At 34.1% G+C, this 22,622-nt stretch overlaps 1 protein-coding gene across 1 annotated transcript in view; it reads right to left on the bottom strand.

Annotated features, from left to right (window-relative positions):
- Positions 1-19,832, bottom strand: part of LOC136976164 (activin receptor type-2B-like) — a 52,367-nt gene extending 32,535 nt beyond the window's left edge. The window contains exon 1 of the mRNA XM_067271383.1: positions 19,222-19,832. Within this exon, the coding sequence (XP_067127484.1) occupies positions 19,222-19,333 (112 nt within the window). The 5' untranslated portion in view covers positions 19,334-19,832. The remainder of the gene's footprint in view (positions 1-19,221) is intronic.
- Between the last annotated feature and the right edge of the window lie 2,790 nt (positions 19,833-22,622).

Raw genomic sequence — 22,622 nt, 5'->3', positions numbered from 1 at the left:
AAAAAAAAAAAGATCGACGCTGAGGTTTTTTGGTATGAGGAACAGAAGGCCATTGCTTGCTGGTGACTATAAAAAGAGGGAGGTTTGACAATGGCTCCTCTGTTGCCAACGTAGTCTATCGGGCGCCCTCTCGCTGCCTATTGAGTTTCCGGTGTTACGTAACGAGGGTAATGGAAGAACCCGCGTTTTAAGGTTCTCTCTCCTTTCTAGGATCGCCGGCGACTCGCAGATAAACTTTCGACTTTCAGATTATCAATTGACGAAGATACCCGTCCGGTTAGACTCGAACGATGATAACCACTTTCTACTAGAATTATGAAGTGCCGAAACGTATCTCGAGATAAGTCGGAGGATCCTTACAAAGTTTACCGGATTTTCATCAATTTTAAAAAGGGTGATAATGTCTTCAGTACTAAAATGACTTTATCTACTCTGTCGAGAAAGAACGGGATGTCTTTATTTAAAAAATGTATCTTAACACCTCCAGAGAATTCAAGAAGAAAAAAAGTCTTTTTAGAAAGAATCGTAATATCGTTACACATTCGCATGTAACCACAAAAGATTATGGTATATTTAGAAAGGACAAGATCAGGAATGTCCGCTAGAAAGAATGTTAGGGGTATTAAGAAATTGATTTTTTTGAACGAAAGTCCCACTAAAGTCTAGTAGAAGTGAAATTCTTTTTTTAAATCTGTTCGGAGGAAACGTCAAATCTCTAAGAAGCTGCCAGTATTTTCTTTCGGAACAACAAACACACGGAATATTTTTTGTTGCGAGAGACCGTCTCCGTTCAAAATATTTAATTTTTGCTATCAAAACCACGGACTTTGTTCTCTCACCCCGCTTACCGGATCTAAAAAAAGAACTTGGAGAAAATTTTCCATCTACCGTTTATTCTAAATAAAAACTGATTTTTCTTTCGTTGTTTATAAATTTATTATAACCGCAACAACTCTATTTAAAAAAAAAAAAAAGTAGTAGTAAGACGTAATATATATTTGGATGTGTTAAAAAGCGGAAGATGCCGTAAAATGGGCGAGAAAAATTTATTCGTTATAAATCTTTGGCGATTTGTTATTTTTTAATTATAAATCGAGAGCGATCCGATAATAAAGACGTGTTTTTTTGGAAGATCTCGCGAGATCGGAAAAGACAATTGGAAGAGCTAGTCGATTGCCATATAAATATTCACTGTGAAGTTGCCTTGCACTAAATATTTAATGAAGTTTGGATAGGCAAAGCGCTCGACACTTTTCGAGTTTTCTAGAAACACGCTTGGGAAAACACGTTTTCTAGCAAACGTGCAAAAATATAGAAAACCGCAAATTTTGCGCCATAGCTTTTACTTTTCTTTCCCTCTTTTAAACTGTTCTAAAACTTTTTTCTTCTCCTTCTTCTTCTTCTTTTAATTTTAACGTCGACTAATTGTACAGAAACAACAACTTTCCTATAGACGTCGACTAACAAATTATGAATTTTTAGGAAAATAAAATAAATAAAAGAAAAATAATTATATAAAGAAAAATGTGAAGAAGACGTCGACAAAATCAAAAATATTCGAGTCGAATTTTAGAATTTTCTTAAGAAAATCCCAGGTTTTATCGGTTTGCTTTCTCGATTATGTTCGAAGGATATTTTAGTTTAGAAACGTGTCGACGCTTAACGTGATTTATTACGTTCTTTGTCAAACGAGTAAAGTATTTATGACGGATCGACGCCATTTTTATGCATTTAATTACGTTTTATTCTTTTTATATTTAGATTTTTCTAATTATTCTAAGGAATAATCCTATTTTTACAGAGATTTACTCGAAGAAAAGCGTTACTTTCGAAATCTTTCCGTCTTAACGACACGTCATGCAATGAACGGGTATTTCAGAGCCGCGCAAATTCTGTCCGTAAACAAAATTTTACGATGATTTTAAAAAATTGGGGATAAAAATGCATTCTAATTTAAAAAAATTAAAATTTTGTTTGAATATTTTTATAAAAATTTAGTTTTTACACAAACAAAAAGCAAAAGCAAAAGAAAAAGAAAAATTTGGTTCTGTGCGTTCGAAGAATCCTGCAACAAATAAATAAATAAATAAACTTTTATAGAATTTAGTTCTTTGAGGATTTTTTTTTTCTTTGTTTATTAAATATAAGCGGTCTAGACTCATACATTAGAAGAGAAAGAGAAAATAAATTTTCAACGATAAGTAAAGCAACTTAAAATCTGATTTAACCCACTTAAATTTTAATTTGAAATATTCTTAAGAAAAAAATAATAAAATAAGAGAAAATAGTAAATTTAATAGAAATTATAAAATACCTTTTAAAGTTTTACTTACTAAATTTTTATGCTTTATTATATTCCTCTATAATAACTTTAAAATAAATAATAAAAAGAACTATATATATATATATATATTTCTTATGTGCTTTCGAGAGAAAATATAATTAATTTTGACAAAAATGTACTTGGAAGTAAAGAAAAAGGCTAAAGAAATGAAAATAATTCGATTTTTCTTTCTTTTAACTTATTTTTGAAGATTTCAAATTAACGAATATTTATGTTGAAAAATGGAGAATGTCGGTAAAAATGCACATGAAAAATCTGCAGTAACTGTTCATTCACCTTTACAATAGGGCAGTCCAATGCTTTAAAACAGTGTATCTGTCCAACAGCATACTTATTGAATCCTTCGCTATCATCTCCTATATTATCTTGCTAAGTATAAATCTTGTTATCCCATATCCTGTATTTTATACATCTTTATACAACCTACATTATCGTTCTAATTATAGAAATGTAAGAACCTACTGATTCTTATACTTCTATATTTAGCATATCTATTGAACCTTATAGTAGCTACTACCGGATTTGATTCGAAAGTTATTACTATAAAGTTCGGTAGAGAGTATTAATTGAACACAAAAGGATCGTCTATGAATTACCTAACGCTGTTTTTATACTTTTCAACTAAATCCCACCCCGTGTAACGTTCCGTAACACGTATCCTCGATCACCTGCTTAACTATATCAAGGAATAATACGCAATTATTTTATTAATTACGTGTATAACGTAGAAATGACAAACAGTTCGGTATGCAATAGTTCGGAAACAAAGATACAATCGCATATTACCAAGGATTGAGACTATAGCATTAAAGTAACGATTTTGTAAACATCCCCTTGTAACGCATCGTAACGATTACTTGCATACCCACCCACCCATATCTGCGTTACGTAATTCATGGACAGCCCCAAACATAAACCTATCAATTCCTATGATAACATACCCGAGCCTTTTAACGGTATACAGTAGTAGCATATCTGTTAAGCCAGTAGCATGTGTATCTAATCCTATAGTAACATACCCGTCGAGTCATTAAAGTATCACATTCATTATATACCTTTACAAATTCAATACAGCGTATCATTAAATTTCTATACTAGCATATTCGGATCTATACTATTCTGCATACCATTATAGTTACACATAATGGATGTAGTAGCATATCGCTTTAAAAATACATAAAAAGATAAAACAAAGGGCATAGAGACAATAAATAAATGAACAATTTTGAATTTTATAGCGACTAATTTTTGTAGTTAAAGAAGCAGAGAACGAGTTGACATCCGATTTGTGCAAATATCATTTGAATTGTATTATTCTTTCGGTTGCATAATGATGCTCGAAATAAAAAGAGAAATTGGTAGAGGAAACACGCTCCGTGGACACAATTCGTTTTATGTTTCGGGTTCGTTCACGCTTTAAAAACCTCTCCTATGATAATTCATTTTCCATAAACTCGGTAACATAAGCGAACATCCCAAACTTTTACGTCTTTTAATTAATTAATTGAAAAAAAAGATGTTTTTTTGACGATTCGCAGGATGAACGTAGCATCCGGGTTATTCCCATTCAAATTTGTAAATTTATAATTTAATTAATGCCTCAGACCGTAAGTTTTACGTAAGCGAAAAACGTAAACTAACGTAACAATATTAGCTATCCATTAACAAATTAAAATTCCTAGAATGTAATGGCTAATTATCGTTTAGAGTGGAGAGATTTTTCCGTTGCTTCGCCTCGATTAAGTTGAACAAATTAAAGATAAATATCGTAAAGGTTAATAATAAAACTGAGATTTTCAAATTGTTTAAAATTTTAAAACTTCCTTGGAATTCTACGCATTATTAAGAAGTTACGCTTCGTCGAATGATAGTGTTTATCTTACGTAACGAGCATAGTTGTGAGACGAAAATACTATTGACACTTCGAACAAATTACGTATTCGCATCCTCGGTTACGAAGAAAATTATGCCTCGTACTTTTCCATCTCTTTCAGTTACGCTGCAACTAATGCATTTTTCTGTTAGTTGCAAAACAAATTAATCATCCGCTTCTTTCGGTTACGCGCCTCTCAACTATGACAGATAAATTCACCATCCTCGGTTAAGCAATTATTTTAATTACGCAGCAAGTTATGCCTTGACCACTCGGTTACGCTATGCTCTTAGTTATTAAGCATCTGTTAGTTACGCGTCATCCAATTTCTTATCTACCTATCACTCTTTACTATAGAACAAATTAATCGTAATCTACCTCTTCTCGGTTACATATTTCTTTTAGTTACGATGCAAGTTATTCGTCTCTTCAGTTACGTATTTTAAAAAATCCTACTTTAACACTATGTAAAACTTTTTAGAAAGCCTAACTCTACTCTGTATTTTTGTTTCTGGTCGTCAAAGGAGCGAAGATTCCTCTTCCGGTCTGGAAATAAATTACATATCCGTTCGACATGTCGTCGTAGAGAAAACGAAGTAGACCAGAAAACGTTTACACTTTAATTCTAGTCGAAGAAGTTGTTTGTGTTACGTCAGACATTTTCAATTCAACGCTGTCATCTAGGTGTGATTTCCGAAACCGTCTTTCAATTTTCGCATCTGGAACACGTTCAGCTCTTGAAGAGAGAAAAGGGAAGCTCACACGAATCGCAACTGCATCGCTTTAATAACGTTTGGTATGCTGCGGGTTATATGTAAACTCCCCTCCAAAAACCATATTGGAGGGGGATAAGAAGCGAAATACCGAGTGTAAGACGGACTAATTGGAAATTCTCTTCCATAACTTCGTTACGGTCGTACGACCCTTTGAGATAGAGAAGGGGGTTGCGTGGTGTGACGTAGTCATTAAAACTCCGTGGCAGTTTAAAGGAGAGTTTACTGAATTATCGCCTATTCGATTACGCGTGTAAGAAATTGTTTACATTATGGCAGATTAATATCTTCATAAAAATAAGTCGAAGCGATTCAAAAATATAATTATCGAAGTCTGTTCGACTTCTCGGGGTACAAAGTACGACAGATACGAGCAGACAAACTATAAATCTGTCAATATTTTAGTTAAGACGTAACCATACGGGGTCGGGGAGAAACTGTAACTCTATACAGCGAGTCGGAGAAACACTAAGTCTTTTGTTAGTCGTTCGGGTGTCGCGGCCGTCACGTGATCGCATCTGGCCCGTCTGGCTTGTGTCAGATGACCACCTTTACTTCTTCCACCTCCCCGAGTCGTACTAATAAAGGCAATACATCCGGGTTACAAAACAACCGGTCCGTTGTAATACTTAAGACGAGCGTGGGCATGGACTAAGGTTCGACTATTTCGTGGTCGTTACTCGCCACAGTTTTTTTAGAGGGGAGGGACAACGTACGTTCGAGAAATTCCACACTCCTTCATCGAGAATGGCGACGCTCCCAAATTAATATATTAAAAAAAGCAATTCTTCTTCGAAGTGATTTACGACCGCAAGCTCGTTGACAAATAGCGAAAAAGGAAATGACTTAATTCCGGGGTTGCATTTCGTGAGATTATCAACTGGAAATTAATGGAAGGAGTAGACAAGATGGCGGAAGTGGAGAGAAACGATACCCTTTCTTTCATTATTCAACTTGGGAGGGATCACGCATCGGATTGATTGTAAGCGTCACTATCACGCGCCGTTCGACCATCGTCACCTTCGACCTTTTCTAATTTAATTATAAATCATAAACTTTAAAATTAGTTTTAACGGAAGAGTAAATCGATTAAAATAGTGGAAAACTGGACAATGAAGTTGGAGAAACGCATTAATTGTCCCATTGAGAAGTTCGAGAAATGTCAATCATTTTCGATTTGCACACAGCAACGTGCGTGACGTAGACACCAAAAGTTGGCATTCTAGTTTTTTCCTTTCTTACTAGTTACGAACTCATTATTTTAAATATAGGTAGGTCTAGGTTACTTCACAAAAGATACAAGTTTTCCTATCTGATCTATTAAAACTATAAACATGGTTATTCTACAAGTAAAAAATAATAAACCTTGAAACCGTTTCCAGGGTGTTTCCTCCTTTGTTTCCGAGCTTAAAGATCACAAATTATAGCTTGAAAATAGGTAATTTACTCGCAAAATTCCTATATTTAGTGGAGATGGCGGAAAAATATTTATTTTGCATCTATCCTGTACGAAACGACACACACTGGTTAATCCTTTAATGACCTATATAAGTAATTAACAAGGCTACGGTCGGACGTAATTAAATTCTAAAGGTATTTATCTTTACTCGTACGAGTAGAGATCGAATTCCATTTTTGAAAATTCGACAACACAAAATTTTATTATCTGGTTCCTTGAAATATATTAATCGGACGTTGTACAGTACATCTCTTAAAATTCTGGTCTGTCTAAGCTACGTGGTAAACAAAAGCTCCATATTTATGGCCTCCTCTTATCTGCAATGGAATCTCAGTGCAGCAAGAACATCAAAACAACAAAATCCGAAAGAAAAAAAATAATAATAAATGTCATTTCTGTAAAAGTAGTAACTTTCGACTTTCTTCTCGAGTCGTTGTAAATAATTTTATACACAAGGCACCAAAATATACTGTCTTTTAACTTCTAACCGTACGCATTTCTTGTTAATATTCAGAGAATCGCAAACCGAGTCGACCAGTTAAAACCAGAAATTATTACTACGAGGCAGCGTGATACTCGACCGAACTCATTTCTGAATGATCATAATTTTATGAAATTATTCCCTACAAACCCTGTAGTTACGTAAATTAGGAAGGGAATAACATTGAACGTCATTTTCCATAATTAATTCTAAACGAAGTGGCCGGGAGGAAAAATTGTTATCACTTGGACGTCTCCTTGTAAGAATGTAACAATAGGCAATTGGGGTGAAGCTCCATTAACGTCGATGATTTCAACGTTGGAAAATCGAAGAAAAAAATGCCGATTTTCGAGTATTCGAAATGGAACCTACGTAAAAAGCCGTTACGTGGGTAACGAGTCGATTTGTAAACGAGTCACACGCATTCACACCAGAAGTCATTGAATAGCAAGAAACCTTCAAAGAACTTGTCTTTCGAGTTCAACATTTCAAGGATAAAGTAGTCTACCTTATCCTCTGACCTATCTATTAAAAAAATTTTATATTTACGTGACAAAAAAAAAACTTTAACTTATAGGAGTTACCATCCAGTCACGTGGCGAATTTATCGAAATGTTTTCCCTCGATATGCGTATCGTAACGAGTATTTCCAGCTTGTATACGTTACAGAAACTCTAATTAGCTAGAATGTAGCAAACGTAACGTAACATCTACAGAAATTGCCAACAGGAAAGCGTGACTGGTAGATTCACCCTTTTGGAAGATCTTAGTCACTGCATCGTTAGAAGTTTCGTGTTAAATTCGAAGTGCTAATGAATCTAAATATGCGACGGGTGGTCCAAACACCAAATATTTTCTTTATAATTATTTTTCTCGACGGAATTAATGATTTCTTTACGATAAATCTCTCCCGCATGACTGGTTTTTGACATTACATTTTCAAACTGACCAACTGTCCTTGGACTTCTCCACGTCATTTTATTATCTTAACTAGTATTAACTGGAATTCTTTTTGACTGTAACATAATTGTTTCTGAAAAACATTTCCTTGTATCAAAATTCAATTGAATTTCTTTTGAAATGTAAAAAATTAAAAGTAAAAAAAATCTCCGTGCTCTCGAAGCTCACGAATTTTTAAACCAAGGATAATGATATGAATTTTTAAAGAATTGCGCCTATTCTACTCGTCGTTGGTTTAATATTTATTAGTTTAACATGTATATACTTTACCTATATTAATATATACAAAATTGTTTACGTGTACGAGTCATTTTCGACCGTGTCAGCATATTAACAGGTGCAGCAGCTTCGATATTTTATGGCAGGTAGAGACGACGATTATTTATAAAACAATGCTCGTTCTCTCCAGTTTAGAAATAAATTAAACTATTTCCATTGTCCTACTTCCCTAAAATCGTCTTTTTTCAACAAATTCCTACGCCCCTCTCTCCAAAATAGTGACTTTTCAACCCCAAACACGTATCCAACTCTCCAAAAATCTGTGTCCTCTATTATTAATTTCTCTAGGAAATCTTCGAGTCTAAGTAAAAATTTCCAAGTCGAGTCATAAAATGTAACATTTTTCGACTTTGATACAGTGAAATATTCCTAACTCGGTGTTACTATGGATACAGAAGAGGAGAAATGTTACTTGGATAGCGAAAAATACTACTAGAGTGACAGAGCAATGCTATTATGAGTTTCGATATTTTCATCCTAACTTCGAATACATTTGTTTATGGCCTTCGACTGTATCGTTTGTCGAGTAATGTTACAGCTGTTCCATGTTACTTCCTGCTATCATCGGATGTTTAGGGTCAAAGAAGTATCGCCAGATAAATCTGATACACCAGGTCTGAATGGCGAAGGCCAAATTAATAGGTACCGTTTACTATACATATAAAGAAAAGAAATTCTTCACAAACTTATTCGATTTCGTTTATTTCCTAGCTTTACAAACACGCGTGTTCCGAGATTTATATCAAATATACGTATGCAAATTCCAGAATTTTTTATATTAAAACTTAAAGGGGAAGACGAGATCTGATAAATTTCTATTTTAATCTAGCTCGTGTGCTTGTTTTTTTTCCTGTGTATTTACTGCGTTTCTGTAATTTCAACAACGATATCGAGTTGTTTTCTATACTTTGACTCGAAGCCGTATCTAGTCTTGATAAACTGCTATTCAAGAATATAGTCTCCTGGCAGGAATGTCTTTTTTTTGCATAGAATCTATCAAAAGAAGTCATATCCAAAATCCTTTCTGAAAAAGTATATCCGAAATACCTTTCTAAAATGGCGGACTTTTTTCCTCCTCTCGCTATTCTATTTATATAGCTCTTACGATCTCTGTTTTTAAATGTTATAATTTTCTAAAGTATAGACTCGACCGTTTGTTGGATTGTATCCAGACACATTTTAAAAGACATTTTAACAATTGTTCGACCATAAAATCATAAGCTGCACGCGTTAACTATTGAGTTTTCTGTATTTTCAAACCACCACTTTCATCGATCTTCGTCAAAAGTCACTACTGAATTGTTTCATTCATATCATGACTACGAAAAAGGGGGTGAAAATAACACACGAGAACGAAGAGTAGTTCATTTATCACCTTCAAACGAAGTTTTTATCATCGTCTTTAACTTTGTTAAAAATAGATGATAAGAACAATGGATGAAGCATCCTCGCTCCTTCCAATTGAAAATATAATTTTGGAATCGAATTTTTAACTATTTTTTAATTACAAATATGCGTAAAGAGAGAGATTTAATAAACTTTGTACTTTTTAAATATTGTTTTTTTTTCCCCTTGCTCGGATTCTTATCATCGGTGCAACGTCCTACGCTAGACTTTACACCCGATACTCGCACACCTGCTACCTTTATAAAGTCCAGACGTTCTCGATTTTGTGTCAGTAACAAATAAACGCATTTTAAAATCGTCCACATCGTGAAATGAGTATAAAAAAATGACAAATTTCCAATTTACAGTTCAGATCGACAGTAATTTCGAGGGTGTGGAAAATGTTCTAAGTTTCCATCTTCCACTAGTCAACAGGTCAATAATGGCCGCGAGAATATTTCCAAGCAAACAGAAGCAGATTAAACAAGAGAATCTTAATTTTAATACTTCCCGAATTAAAATTCGGTTAAATCAATATATTATATATATATATTTAAAGACGGTTTTTCTGAATATTAAAGTAGGGAGTGACATAAAATCTACTCTTTCTTCGACGAAGATCTTTAAAATTGAGCTCGGGATTGGCGTTTACTCGAAAGGAAATAGAATTAACATGAGAAAAAATGACTAATACAGAATTTGTATAGAAGAAAATCATCCGTTTTGACGAATGTATGACCCATAAAAGTAATTCCTTCGTTTGCAAAATATACATTCAGTTTTGGGCGTCGGATCTAAATTACAAATTACTCCATTTTTCTTTTCATGTTTTATTCAAATACAATTTTCGACTAACTTTATATTATCCACACCTTATCTCTACAATGGAGGGAATTTAGATTTCAGTAGAAGAAATACTTCATTCATTATTCACGAGGTACGGCGGCCATCTTAGAAAATATCGGGAAAAAATTAATTAAAAAAAAAATTCGCCTTTTGATAACCGAAACAACAACAAGATGTACACGGCTCGAGTACCAAAATCCGAGGAGAGAACTGAAATATACTCGCATCTATCATATTTCTAAATCACAATCCGGCGACCTTTGAACTCGACTACAATTGACACTCGATGTAAGAAACGGGGAAGAAGGTCGTCAGTCTGTCACTTTCACAATCGACTTTATGCCAAGGAGAAATTTAATACCTGAGGCAGAACCGTCCTTGGGGTCAAGGAGAGTAATCGTCACTTTTCGATCGTATCGAACAACAAAAAAAACGGGGGGGGGCCGCAACAACCCACACACGACTCCATCCATGTATCTAATTAAACATCCAGAAAGAAATGTTTATGTTTCGCTTCCACTCGGTTACTACTTCGGTAACGACTAGAAGCAACGGAAAATATAAAAAAAATAAAGTCAAAAATATCGAGTGGGTTAATAGAATTTCGGTGTTGATTCTGGTCGGCAGAGAAAAATCACAAATCTCTGTTGGAGAAACGAAATTTTATTTATTTACAACACACGTCTACAGACTTTTATTATTGATGCCTGTGAGAAAAAAAGCCACGAGATACGATAAACAATCTGTTAATAATTGTTTGATTTTCAAAAACTGCACAAAATAATAGCAAAAACATATTTAAAAAAAGAAAAAAAGTTTAAATTTTAATAATACTAATAGTTAATTACTTATTACCAATTGAATATCTAAATTTACAAATTCGGCGTGGAGATCGTTAACACGAGATCTCATCATCATATCATTAACATAAGGAGCACATTTTGTAACTTAACCTTAGTTACAATTAATATCACGTTTTAATTTAATGAAGTCCAAACTATTGATATTCGTCGTATAAAAAGGGAAGAAGAAGAACGAAATTAACTTCATTTTAATGATTCCCCCCCGAAAAGCATATATTAAAACTCGATTAATAAAATTTTCTAACATAAAACTGCTGGAAGTGGTTATTATTTTTACGGTCGTTTTATTTATACGTCCCCGCTTAATACGACGTTCTAAAACGTTTCTAGACTTAAACTACATTAATTACGTTACGGCAAAACAAAGGCTACTTGTTTTACTTTTCCTAAATTAAAATTTTCGAGTGTCGAGTAGCGACAACTCCCAACGTAAATCTATCGAAATCTGTGAAACGTTTTTCTGTTTCTCGTCTTTAATACATCGATAATTCTCTATAAACTCGTGTAGGGATTGTTTTTCCACCGGAAACGTATGCTCTTTCTATAGAACAAACAACAGAAAGTTAATGCGTTTAAACTTTCTCCAGCGTAAACATCTGCCCTCCTCAGACTCATCTGTTTCCTTCTAGCGTGTTTCCGTCTGTAGACTTTAATAGTGAAACATTTTTTTTACGAGATACCAACCGACAGACGAACATATCTAACAGAACCAGTTATAACGATATCAATCAAAATTATGTGACTTATAAAGGTAATCGCGTATGCTAACTAAGAATGAATACTCGTCACCGCGTATAAACCGCACTGTAAAAATACCTTTCGCTAGTTTAAAACCGTTTCTTTCATCGCTTGAAAATGTCGAATCACAAAGCAAACGTCGACATTATCATCATTAATGTTATGATAATGATATGTTCGAGATTCAGACATAGCATTATCATATCATCAACATACGAATGGCTTAAGAGAGAAAATTTTCTGACGAATTACTTCCATGGTGTCGAACTAAAACATTTATAACTTGAATTATTTTATTTTTTTTCGTAACGTATTCTGTGATATTTTGTTTGAACATTTTGTTTGAACAAATATTTATTTTCTATCCACCCCAACGTAATATTTCCTGCACAAATACGCTTCGCTTCGTACTCGAAATCTTAATTATTAACAGACAAATTGGATAAGTGTAATTTTGAAATAAATATTCTTTCGAAAAACTTTATTACAATTGGAATTTACGTATAGACGATTTATCTGTAAGGATTTCCTGTCTTCGACGGATAACAAGTAGCACTCGAACTCGATCTATAACGACGATACTGACGAAGCGAGTTCCTATACGTAACAATATTTATTTACACGGTGGAATTTTAACTCGTGTTGAATGTTACGAGTCTTTACATAAGATTCGATAGATTTGTCCACACAGAAATTAATCAATGGGACGAACCGATGCATTCCACGCGCGTCTAACGTGCCTTCGTGCCTAGCGATCGTCATCAATGCCGATTGAACGTGTTAACCAACTGATCCTTAGGATTCTCTGTTAAAACGTGCGATCAATCCGTTAGACATTTTTGGAGCCTAAGGATTGAATATTTTCTATAGGATCTATAGGTTAAGAGAGGGTTGAAGAGTTTGATTTATTGAATGGAATAATTGGATCGTAAGCATTCAATGACTTGTAATGAATCAAATAGATTACGGTTCGTGGATTCGACGGCTTTCAAATGCAACCGTTAGATGCTTTAATGTAAATAACGTTTTCTTGTTAATTTTTAATAATATTTATACATATAAAACTCGTTACGCTACGAGCAAAATTGATAAATTAACTATTGATGATAGCAATAATTGGAGAAAGAAGCCAGCGTAACAAAAACAAAACGTTACTTTGAAATTTATTTTAAATGGTCGTTCTAAAGAATATAATGAAAGCAAACGTTATAAATTAACTAAAATGACTTTTTTTTTATCACTTTAAATATCGATTTTTATTATAATATATTTATAATGTATTACTTACGCAGGCAAGATTTAAATTGATCGGTAATCGATTTTTACCGTTCCCGATATCTATTTTTGTACGTTAAATCTTTTGTTCTTATGCAACACTTTCTCTAAATAGTCTACTGGTTGATGATATAGGTGGGAGGCACGTTCTTTCTCGATCGAGATTTTTATTGATCCGGCCAGATGCAATCTATTTTCTTCTATTGACTGATGCACGTGTCGTATAATCGTGTGCCACTTCTCCAAACAGTTAAACGTGAGTATTGTCAACACGCCCGACAAATACCTTCTCGACTTTAATTAGTTTAATTAACATTACCTTTCGACTTAGAAAAAAATCTGCCGAATTTCTCTCATTGATTGATGTTTGTCACGTTTTGTCTAACGTTGGGGATCATTTTCTATAGAGTCGTTAAAGCCAGGTACTTTTATGTCCTATCTTCTATGAGAGAAACACGTTTCTGAAGCACGATTTTTCGATTCTTGATTCTTCCTTTGAACTTTTGAGTCGAGATTCTGTCCTGTCTCGTTCCAGACTTTACTGATTTGGTTCGAAAATGAAAAGAATTTTGTGCTCTTCCAAAGCAAGACAAAACTACAGATTATAAATTACGCATTACAACTACACAAAATTCGAACCAGAAGAATGTAGGGCATGTGTTTACGTTACGATGTTTGATGAATATGCACAAAATTCATTGACAATTTTCTGCAAATTCAGCTATGCAGATGATGGCCTACAGATATTTTCTACCGATTTTAGTTGCGATATTAAGGAATATGACAAATAAAAATTACCAGAATAAAAAACACATATCGAAAATTTCTATTATTTTCCTTCTCGAGAGAAAATTCCTTTCTTTTTCCCCCGGATAAATATTACAGGAACATTCTAGGAAACATTTCTAGGTTTTTTCTGAAAGGCTCTAAAGTTCTCATAATGTTAGGAAGTGAAGATGGAATTAAATTATAAACGAGCTTTTCCAGATTTAATTTTGAAAAGAGGTGTCGAGTGAGAGATACTTTTCCAGTTATCAACAGCTTTTTCCCGTATTAAATTTGGATAAACGAGATTTATATACGCGTATAAACCATCCCAAATTATCCAAGTTCACCTTCATTAGCCTATTTTTACAGTAAATTTTCTTCCCGACGCGTCACTCCCTAAATTTATCAACGAACTTATTGTTTTAGTCGCCACACCCTTCACTTTTTATCCACTCTGACTACTAAATTAATACCAGTAGGAGCATCTCCTCAATTAGAAGCCAAGCACTAATAAATATAGCTACAAATTTGATTGCACAGTCGTTTATTCTTCGTTAATATCGACACAAAATGTCTAACGTCTCCCTCGCTTCATACAATAGGTTCTATTTAGGTCATACGTTACTTAGATAATCTCTTATAAAGCAATCCTCGCTTGATATATGATACCTATCTGTCGAACACGTGACTAATGGAGACACGTAACGTAAGCGCGGTAGAAAGGATTCGGTTTCGCAGACCACGTGGTCACGCATCAGAACCACACGCCCACGGTTACACGTAGCTACGTGCGGTTCGGTAGCCATAATTTTATAACCCATCTATAAAAATGGTAGGCGGACAAAAGCTAGACGAGGGTCGTAAAATCGAACTTCGTCAAATTAGTCTCATTTTTCGTATGTAAATGAAGTAGTTTTGTAACGACCTTCGTGCGTATGTCGTCCTTGAAGAGTAACGCATAAATGACCGCCGATAAAATGTTATATATTCGAACATATTTAATAAGAATTATACTTTATCCTCGTGTAAATACTCCCAATTACATTATTAATATTGTTACATTTTTGAATCACGTGTAAAAAATTTCCTGTGAATAAACCTTTGTTCTCTCGTATTTAACTCTTACTACCATCGAATTTTCTATTGAATCCTGTTTATAAAAGCATTCTCAGACTCATTTTTAAGCGTGATTCAGATGCGGTTTCTAAACTATGTATCGAAAATAAATGAAATTATAAATTCTAAACAATACATTTACTTTAGAGAAATTTTGTAACAGAATTTGCTACAAATTGTCACAAAATTTTAACATCGGAGAACTTTACGTAACGGCGAATGTTTTTAATGAATCCAGTAGAAGAAAAAAACCTCGAAATTTCATAACTTATTTTTTTATAACGTTGTTTACAGTATTTTAGTTACGTCCAGTTAAACACAATCTGTACAATTCACCCTTTATTAAGATGTTACTTCAATTAAGAAAAGGAGATTAGAACCGCAGACTAAATGTGTTTTTTTGTTTCCTCGATTGCAGGATGTAAAAAGTTATCTTTGTTTTTTGTTATTTACAATTACATTGGTTTGTTTCTGTACAGAAAAGGCACATAAATATTCTTCTGTAGCAGTATCTAGCTTCAATACTTTATGTAATAAAAAATCGATGTGTGTCGTGACGAATAACTACAAGAAAGTTGCCACGTCTATACCACTTGTCTATAGGAAGGAAAAACACTAGCTAAATCGTTTTTGATAAATACTTCCTATTAATAATTCGTTATAATTAATCGTTATGATTCCCTCCGAGTTTTTCCCTTGTATTTTTGCCATCCTCTTTACATAACTCGTAAAAATATTTACGCATTTATGAAGATTTGATTAAAATTTGACGTTAAAAAATAATTAATCCCTTTGGGAAATTTCATATAATTTCTTCGACTTTATAAAGAGAAACTTAAAAATTTAAGCTAATTTTTTAAATCAAAATCATATAGTAAATTAGTAATTTTCTTTACTATTTAACATGTGGTAAATGAGTGTAAATCCACGTGATTAAGCTGTAAAAAAAGTTAATTACAAAAGTATATAGAAGTTATTTATTATATTTATTTTATTGCGTTTAAGTAGAGTTAACAGTTAAAGAATCGAATTTAAATTATTATTTTAATAATAATAATAATAATAAAAATTATACGTAAACTCGAAGATAAACCTCAAGAGAATAAGGCTTAAAAAAATAAGAAATTATAGTTTGAAAATTTTATATTTGTAAAACTTGACAGTTTTCAATATAAAATGAATTTTGTATAAGATATATTTATTTTTAAAAATTTATGATATTCCCTGTTGCTTTTGGGGAAGTTAACAACAAAAAAAGATAATAATTTCTCTACATTTATCGAGAAATAAATAAATAAAAACGTTTCCTGCCAATATTTTACATTTAAAAAGTTCTTTTGAAGTCATTTTTTATAGTTCTTTCCTTATAAATTATTTTTCAAGCTGTAGAAAGGCGATTCGAAACTGAAATTTCCATCCATTTTTTCAATTTCCAGCTTCTAAAACATATAATAATTAAGGAAATTATGATGAAACACGATCGAGTCGAATTACTTCTTGATGTAAATTCCAGATTAACGTACACAAACGCAACAAAGAAGGCATTCACTCGAATAAAAAGAAGTTTGTTAATAAAGGCCCCAACTGTACTAATTAATCGACGTCTTCGGGAAAAAATAAAAACCATTACAAAACCGACAAACACCCCAAAAAAATGATTAAAAATTAATTTTAAGAGCTCTTCTACTCGTTAGACTGTTCAGTTTTTGGTGGAACGAACTTTGTTGGAAGTGCAGAAATTAATTTCCAAAGTGTGAACCAAATTAAAACGAAAACCCAATTTGTTTATAAATTAAATTAATCGAGTTTCGAATTAAGGCTTAAAGTTTGATTGATATTCAGAAAAAAAAAATAATAATAAAATATGAAAAGTTTAAAAAACAAAACCAATTTTCTAGTTAAATTTATTGCCTTATTTGAGAATCACCACACAACAAAAACTTATAAATGATCAGATATTGGGAGGTTTTTTTTGAAGAATAAATCAAAAAGAGTGGAAGAAGAGAAGAGAAAAAACAGGCAATGTAATAATACTCGTTTAGTTGATTGATACGGATTCATATTTTCTATCAGTAGGCAGATACACAATGCACGTAACACTTAGTCGAAACACTCGTCACCAATAACATCCTGCCAATAACCACGTAGTGCACGTCAGCCATAACTCGGCATCGTTAGCTTCCATCTTGGATATTTTGGATGGGTCGTCCAACGTCCGATTTTTGATCGACGACCTCCAAAATTTCACCCCCCTGTCGTCTCATTCTCCTACCATCTCTTCCTTAAATAGAATCCTCGTTATATATATATGTAACTGTTTAATTTTATTAACTATCAATAATGAAAGAGTATTGTTTTCAAGGTCGACTCCATTAAAAGAATACCATTTTTTTAAAATATATATATTTGTTTGTTTTTAGAATGGGGTCTTCGAAAGTGAAACGATACTCGCGCGAAAGACAAATTTCGGGCATTTAAACTGATTTTATTTCGGGATTGGTCGGTTTTTTTAAAAAAAAGGATTCGAAATCGACCAATCCGAAACGAGAACGACCGAAACGTAAGCGAGCAATTTAAATGCGATAACAATAATGTAAGGACATTAAATTCTTGGAGAATATAAGCAAATTAAACGTCGTTATGTCGGAAAAGTCATTTTGTATCTCGTTAAACATGTTCCACATTGGAGTAGGCCTGCAATTTACTCGTTGAACGAAAGGAAAGTCAAGAAGAAGAAAAAAACACGAGTTTTCGTCACACGGCTTATGGCCGAATCGACTTTCATCCAAAGATGAAAAGCTAATTATTTAAATTGCGAATATGATGATAAAAAAATTCCTCCTTTAAAAGGAATCTGTAGAGATAACGTAACACTTCCTTCCGCTTAACGACTCCAATAATTAAACACCAGAAATCAAATGAACGAATTTAAATCGCGTATTAATCTTCCACGTCCCGTACGAACGAGGCCATTCGGTTACGATGTTATTCTCGCAACTATGTACGCGTTAATGTTGCAAATGCGTTACGCTTAGGACACGTAACTTTACCGGATCAGGCGCGATTCCAATTACGAACATTTATTCTGTACGCGTACAGTTTATGCTAAAATTTCGATGATAGATTATATCTAGGAGAAACAGGACCGACTGGTTCCTCGGCGAGATGATCTATACACCGAACGTCGTCGGTCGGTCCTAAAATATCGAATTCTATCTTCGAGTGACTGAAATTATATTTAAAAAAAAATGGCCGCATACGTAACTTATCGTCACGCGTCACAACGTAGGGAAGAGAAAAAATAGCAGAAAGGTTACAGGGTAATCCGGTGGAAAGTTTGTCATTCCGAAAGCGTTTTCCCTTCTCTATCGGTTAGATTGAAAAATTCCTACGAGAGACGAATGTAAAGTTTGTGGTCTACTAACTGGTTTTCGGGCCGTAATGATTTTGCTACTTTTTTACACTGGCACGGGCTAAATACTTCTCTCGGTCGAAGCGTTTTTAAATGGGAGCATTACACCGAGACGGGCCACGTTACCTTCAGCACCGCAGACAAATTTAGGCAACCTTCGGTTCGGAAGATTTGCTTCCACTTCCTCCATCCCACAAAGGTCGCGACCTCCTACCGGAACCGGATACCGACATTTTTTGGGAGGTTTTTAATGCGTTACGCCACTTAACGGAGATCGGGAAAGGTCCAGAATGGAAATAACTCGAGGTCAATTGATAAGTCGACGATAAGTGGTGCGTCCGAGTTAACGCTCGAGTCGTTACGATAAGTCGGAAACGACAATGATATTTCACTCCGTTTTAAACTTTTCGGAAAGGTAAATCAACCTTATTCCGTGTTACACGCGATTATTTGCGTTATGCACGAACCTCTTCCCATTGTAGCAAGGTACTCGTAACGTCACGCCAGACCACTTACTACATTTTCCCTATACAGTGTATCTTAATAGTTACTCCCATCGTAACGCGCGCGCAAATGCGCCAAGTAATAAAAGTTGGTTACGGTGTAGTATTAAAGAAATGTTCGGCAAGTGGGAAAAGAGTATCTTACCTAAACAAACGAAGAGAGTCTGCAGCAACACGATCCAATCTCGGGACGACTTCATGGGAGATTTTTGAGCGTGGTAAAGCTGCGAATTGCTTCTCTTCACGGTCGTTGGCATCCGTAAAAAAGCCTTCCGACTGCCCACTTTTCCATTACACAGTCTTTGACACGACTTTTAAGTTTTAGGATCTAGCAAACCGCTGGTGGCAGCACGCGTGTCGATTCCAGCGCGGTACGATCAGCTGTGCCCGATGCGATCCGCTTTCGGACGGTCCAGTCGAAGTCGAAGGGGGTGCAAGGTCGTCTCACACTCGGAATCGGCGCGATTCGTCGACCACTCGACTCTTCGTCCTCCTCCGGTTGCCAAATTTCGTCATTGCCTCGCGAACGTCCACCGCAGAAGGAAGCTCGCGCTATCAGACTCCACTTCATCCAGTTAAAAACGGGACGTACCAATATGGCGGCGCAGGGACGTCGGGCAGGAGTGCGCGCCGATGGTAAACTTTTATACCACTCTGTTCCGCTTCCGAGCGTCCTACCGACTGAGTCTAGAGCTTGAAGCTGGGACGGGCTGATTCCGTCTTCGATACGTCAGAGGTCACGTGCCTCGACACCTGTCGGATCGCGTAACCAGATTGGACGACGTTTGGGAGGATTCTCTACTTCGCCCGCCGAAAGACCAGTTTCGGGAGGTTTTTATCTGAATACGAAGGACCGTCAAGCCCTACAAATCCTCACTGTTTGTCGGGATTCTCTTCGGAATTATTCTAATTACGCACTCTCGTTACCTAGCAACGTGACACGTACAGTACGTTACGTCGACGCGATATTTGCATCCTGTAGGTTTTTTTTATTTATTTATTTTTAAAAAACGTTGCACGCAAACGCGCGCGATCCACGCCAGACGCCAAATTATTACGTGGATAAAAATAATGTATCGAGGTATAAAATATGTAACTGCAGACGTTACCGTTGGGTGGGTTAGAATCGGTCAACATCGCATTTCTGAAATTGTGTCGAGCTCGTCGATGATCGTCGATAACGTCACGTTTGTATATTGCCAATCTATACCAAACGGATAATAGGATTCCGCTCGTAACTCATCTCCATGTAAATAGACCTCACGTCTTGTCATTTTTACCCTATTTTATCTGGAATTATTTTCTTTTATCACGCCTCCGACTTTATTAATTATCCTTTTTCGTTCTAAAAATTCGTTTTCCGTAAAATTGTTAACGTTTATCGACTACTCCTGTTATTTACGTAACGTTACTCCGATACGGGAGCGTTACTTTCGTATCGCGTTACTCCAACCATAAAATTGTTGGCTTATTTTTTGTGGTTTTTGGATAGTGACAAATAGTTTAAATCGCATTTGTGTAAAGAATAAATTTGTCATCTTTTCCACTCGCCTTCTCCTATCTGTTTTTAGTGAATAAAATTATATCTCGTTTCGTAAATCCTGTTTTTTCTCTTAAAATATAAAGTTATTATTATTATTTGTTTTTTTTTCTCGTCACAACTTAATCTCGTCTAATGGTACTTTTCTAATCTTTTCTGAATAATAAAATAGTGTCACTTCCTTCGTAATACGTGTCGCGGTATTATGTTACTTAGTAAATTATAGGATCTCCCTCCACAGTTTACACACCTTTAGTAAAGTTCAGATAAGATATAAAGTTATACTGCCTATCTGCATAATATTCTTCTCTCATCGTCCTCCAAGAAATATAATTATGGTACCTTCTTTACGTTACTCTTTCTCGGAGTGCTTCCATTATGGAACAGAATTATGGCGCATCGTTAAAGCCTTTCTAAGTAATAAAATTACATTTACGCGTAACAATAACGGGGACGTAACAGGCCTTGATACAAATGACGGTCACATCTCCTCATTTAACTCTTAACTTTGTCCTAGAGTCGTCTTAAGTGGCGACTTTCGACACCTACTAATTACTCGGCCGGCTGTAAATCTAGACTCGGTTATACGTCATCATTTTCTAACCTTTCCGTAATAAATTCGTCATAATTGTCGTCACCAACGTAAATCACAAAGGAAAGTTTGAATTTTTCTGCTGGCGGATTCGAACTCGGACTCCACTTCTTTCTATCGATACTTAACGACCATTTTAATATCCTAAAGTATTTAAATTATCTTCGAGATAATTCTTTGAGCAAATATTGAATTAAATAAAATAAACATTTATCATAGCGATAAATATATAACTAATTTGTAACGTAAATATTTATCGCTTCGAACTTACTGAATTATGAACTAAAATTCAAAATCTTGTCGACATCTTTAACTACTTGTAAAACAAATTAAAACAATTCTCTAACTTTAACAATTTTTACATTTATTTTATTTTTTTTTATCTATTTGTTTTATTCAAATATTAATAACTTATAACTTTAAATGGCAACTTTGTTATTTGTTATTTATTATTTTTTTTAAGAAAGTTATTTTTAGTATAAAGAAAATAATTTATTCGCTTCATGTAAGATTACATTTCAGATTTTTCTAAAAGGTTTTTTTTAACGAATATAAAGAACATAAGATACTTCTAAAAGTTTATTGATATCAGATTATATTTACCTTTATGTATATTATCGTGTTGAAGATACCGGATATACTGTATTTTATTTGTTACTTTATTTATACAATGCTTTAAAGATTATCCGCAAAAAAAGTATTTTACTTTTAAAAGTCTTCATATATATATTTTTTTTATTAAACACGGATAAAAGCATAACTTTTACTATAAATACACGTAGAAATCTTCTTTTAGAGGCACTAACTATTCAATTTTTCGAGACTTTAAGTATATAAAGTCGAATTTTGGCCCCGCCGACGTAGGCCTGTAGGATATATAGTGTACGTTTTCAGTTTAGCGTATTGAAAGGACGACTTATTGCCCCAATATTAATGTGGTTCGTGACCCGTAGATCGCGGTCTACTAATTTAGAATCTCGCACGCGAGTGAGATGCCTTCGGGGAGAAATGCGATAATTCGAAATAAATTATAATCAGCTTTAAAATCATTGGCTAATTTTAAAAAAAAGTTATACAGTTATATTTAGATTGAAGGAGGTTATAAGGTTAATGTTTTGGTATAGACACAAACACAAGTTATGTAGATAATGTATATAAAAAAAATCTTTATATTTATGAGTCGTGGGTTAAATCTTTCCTCCTTTCAAGAAAAATCAATAAGTATTTTATTAAGTTTATTATATAACATAGATACGAAGCTATTTTAAAGTCAATCACAAAAAGCGTTTACTGTAAAATGGAAGACATGTCCGGAACAGTTTAATCGAATTTTTATATAATCTATATAAAAAAAATTAATAAGAAAAGTATAAAAAGGTACCCGGCAATAAATTGTTTACATAATAACTAAATC

This window comes from Centruroides vittatus, unplaced genomic scaffold, assembly GCF_030686945.1.
Source record: "Centruroides vittatus isolate TY-2023 unplaced genomic scaffold, ASM3068694v2 contig_397, whole genome shotgun sequence".
Classification (NCBI taxonomy): Eukaryota; Metazoa; Arthropoda; class Arachnida; order Scorpiones; family Buthidae; genus Centruroides; species Centruroides vittatus.
The sequence above is the reverse complement of the archived record's forward strand: the minus strand, read 5'-3'. Positions and strand labels throughout refer to the sequence as shown.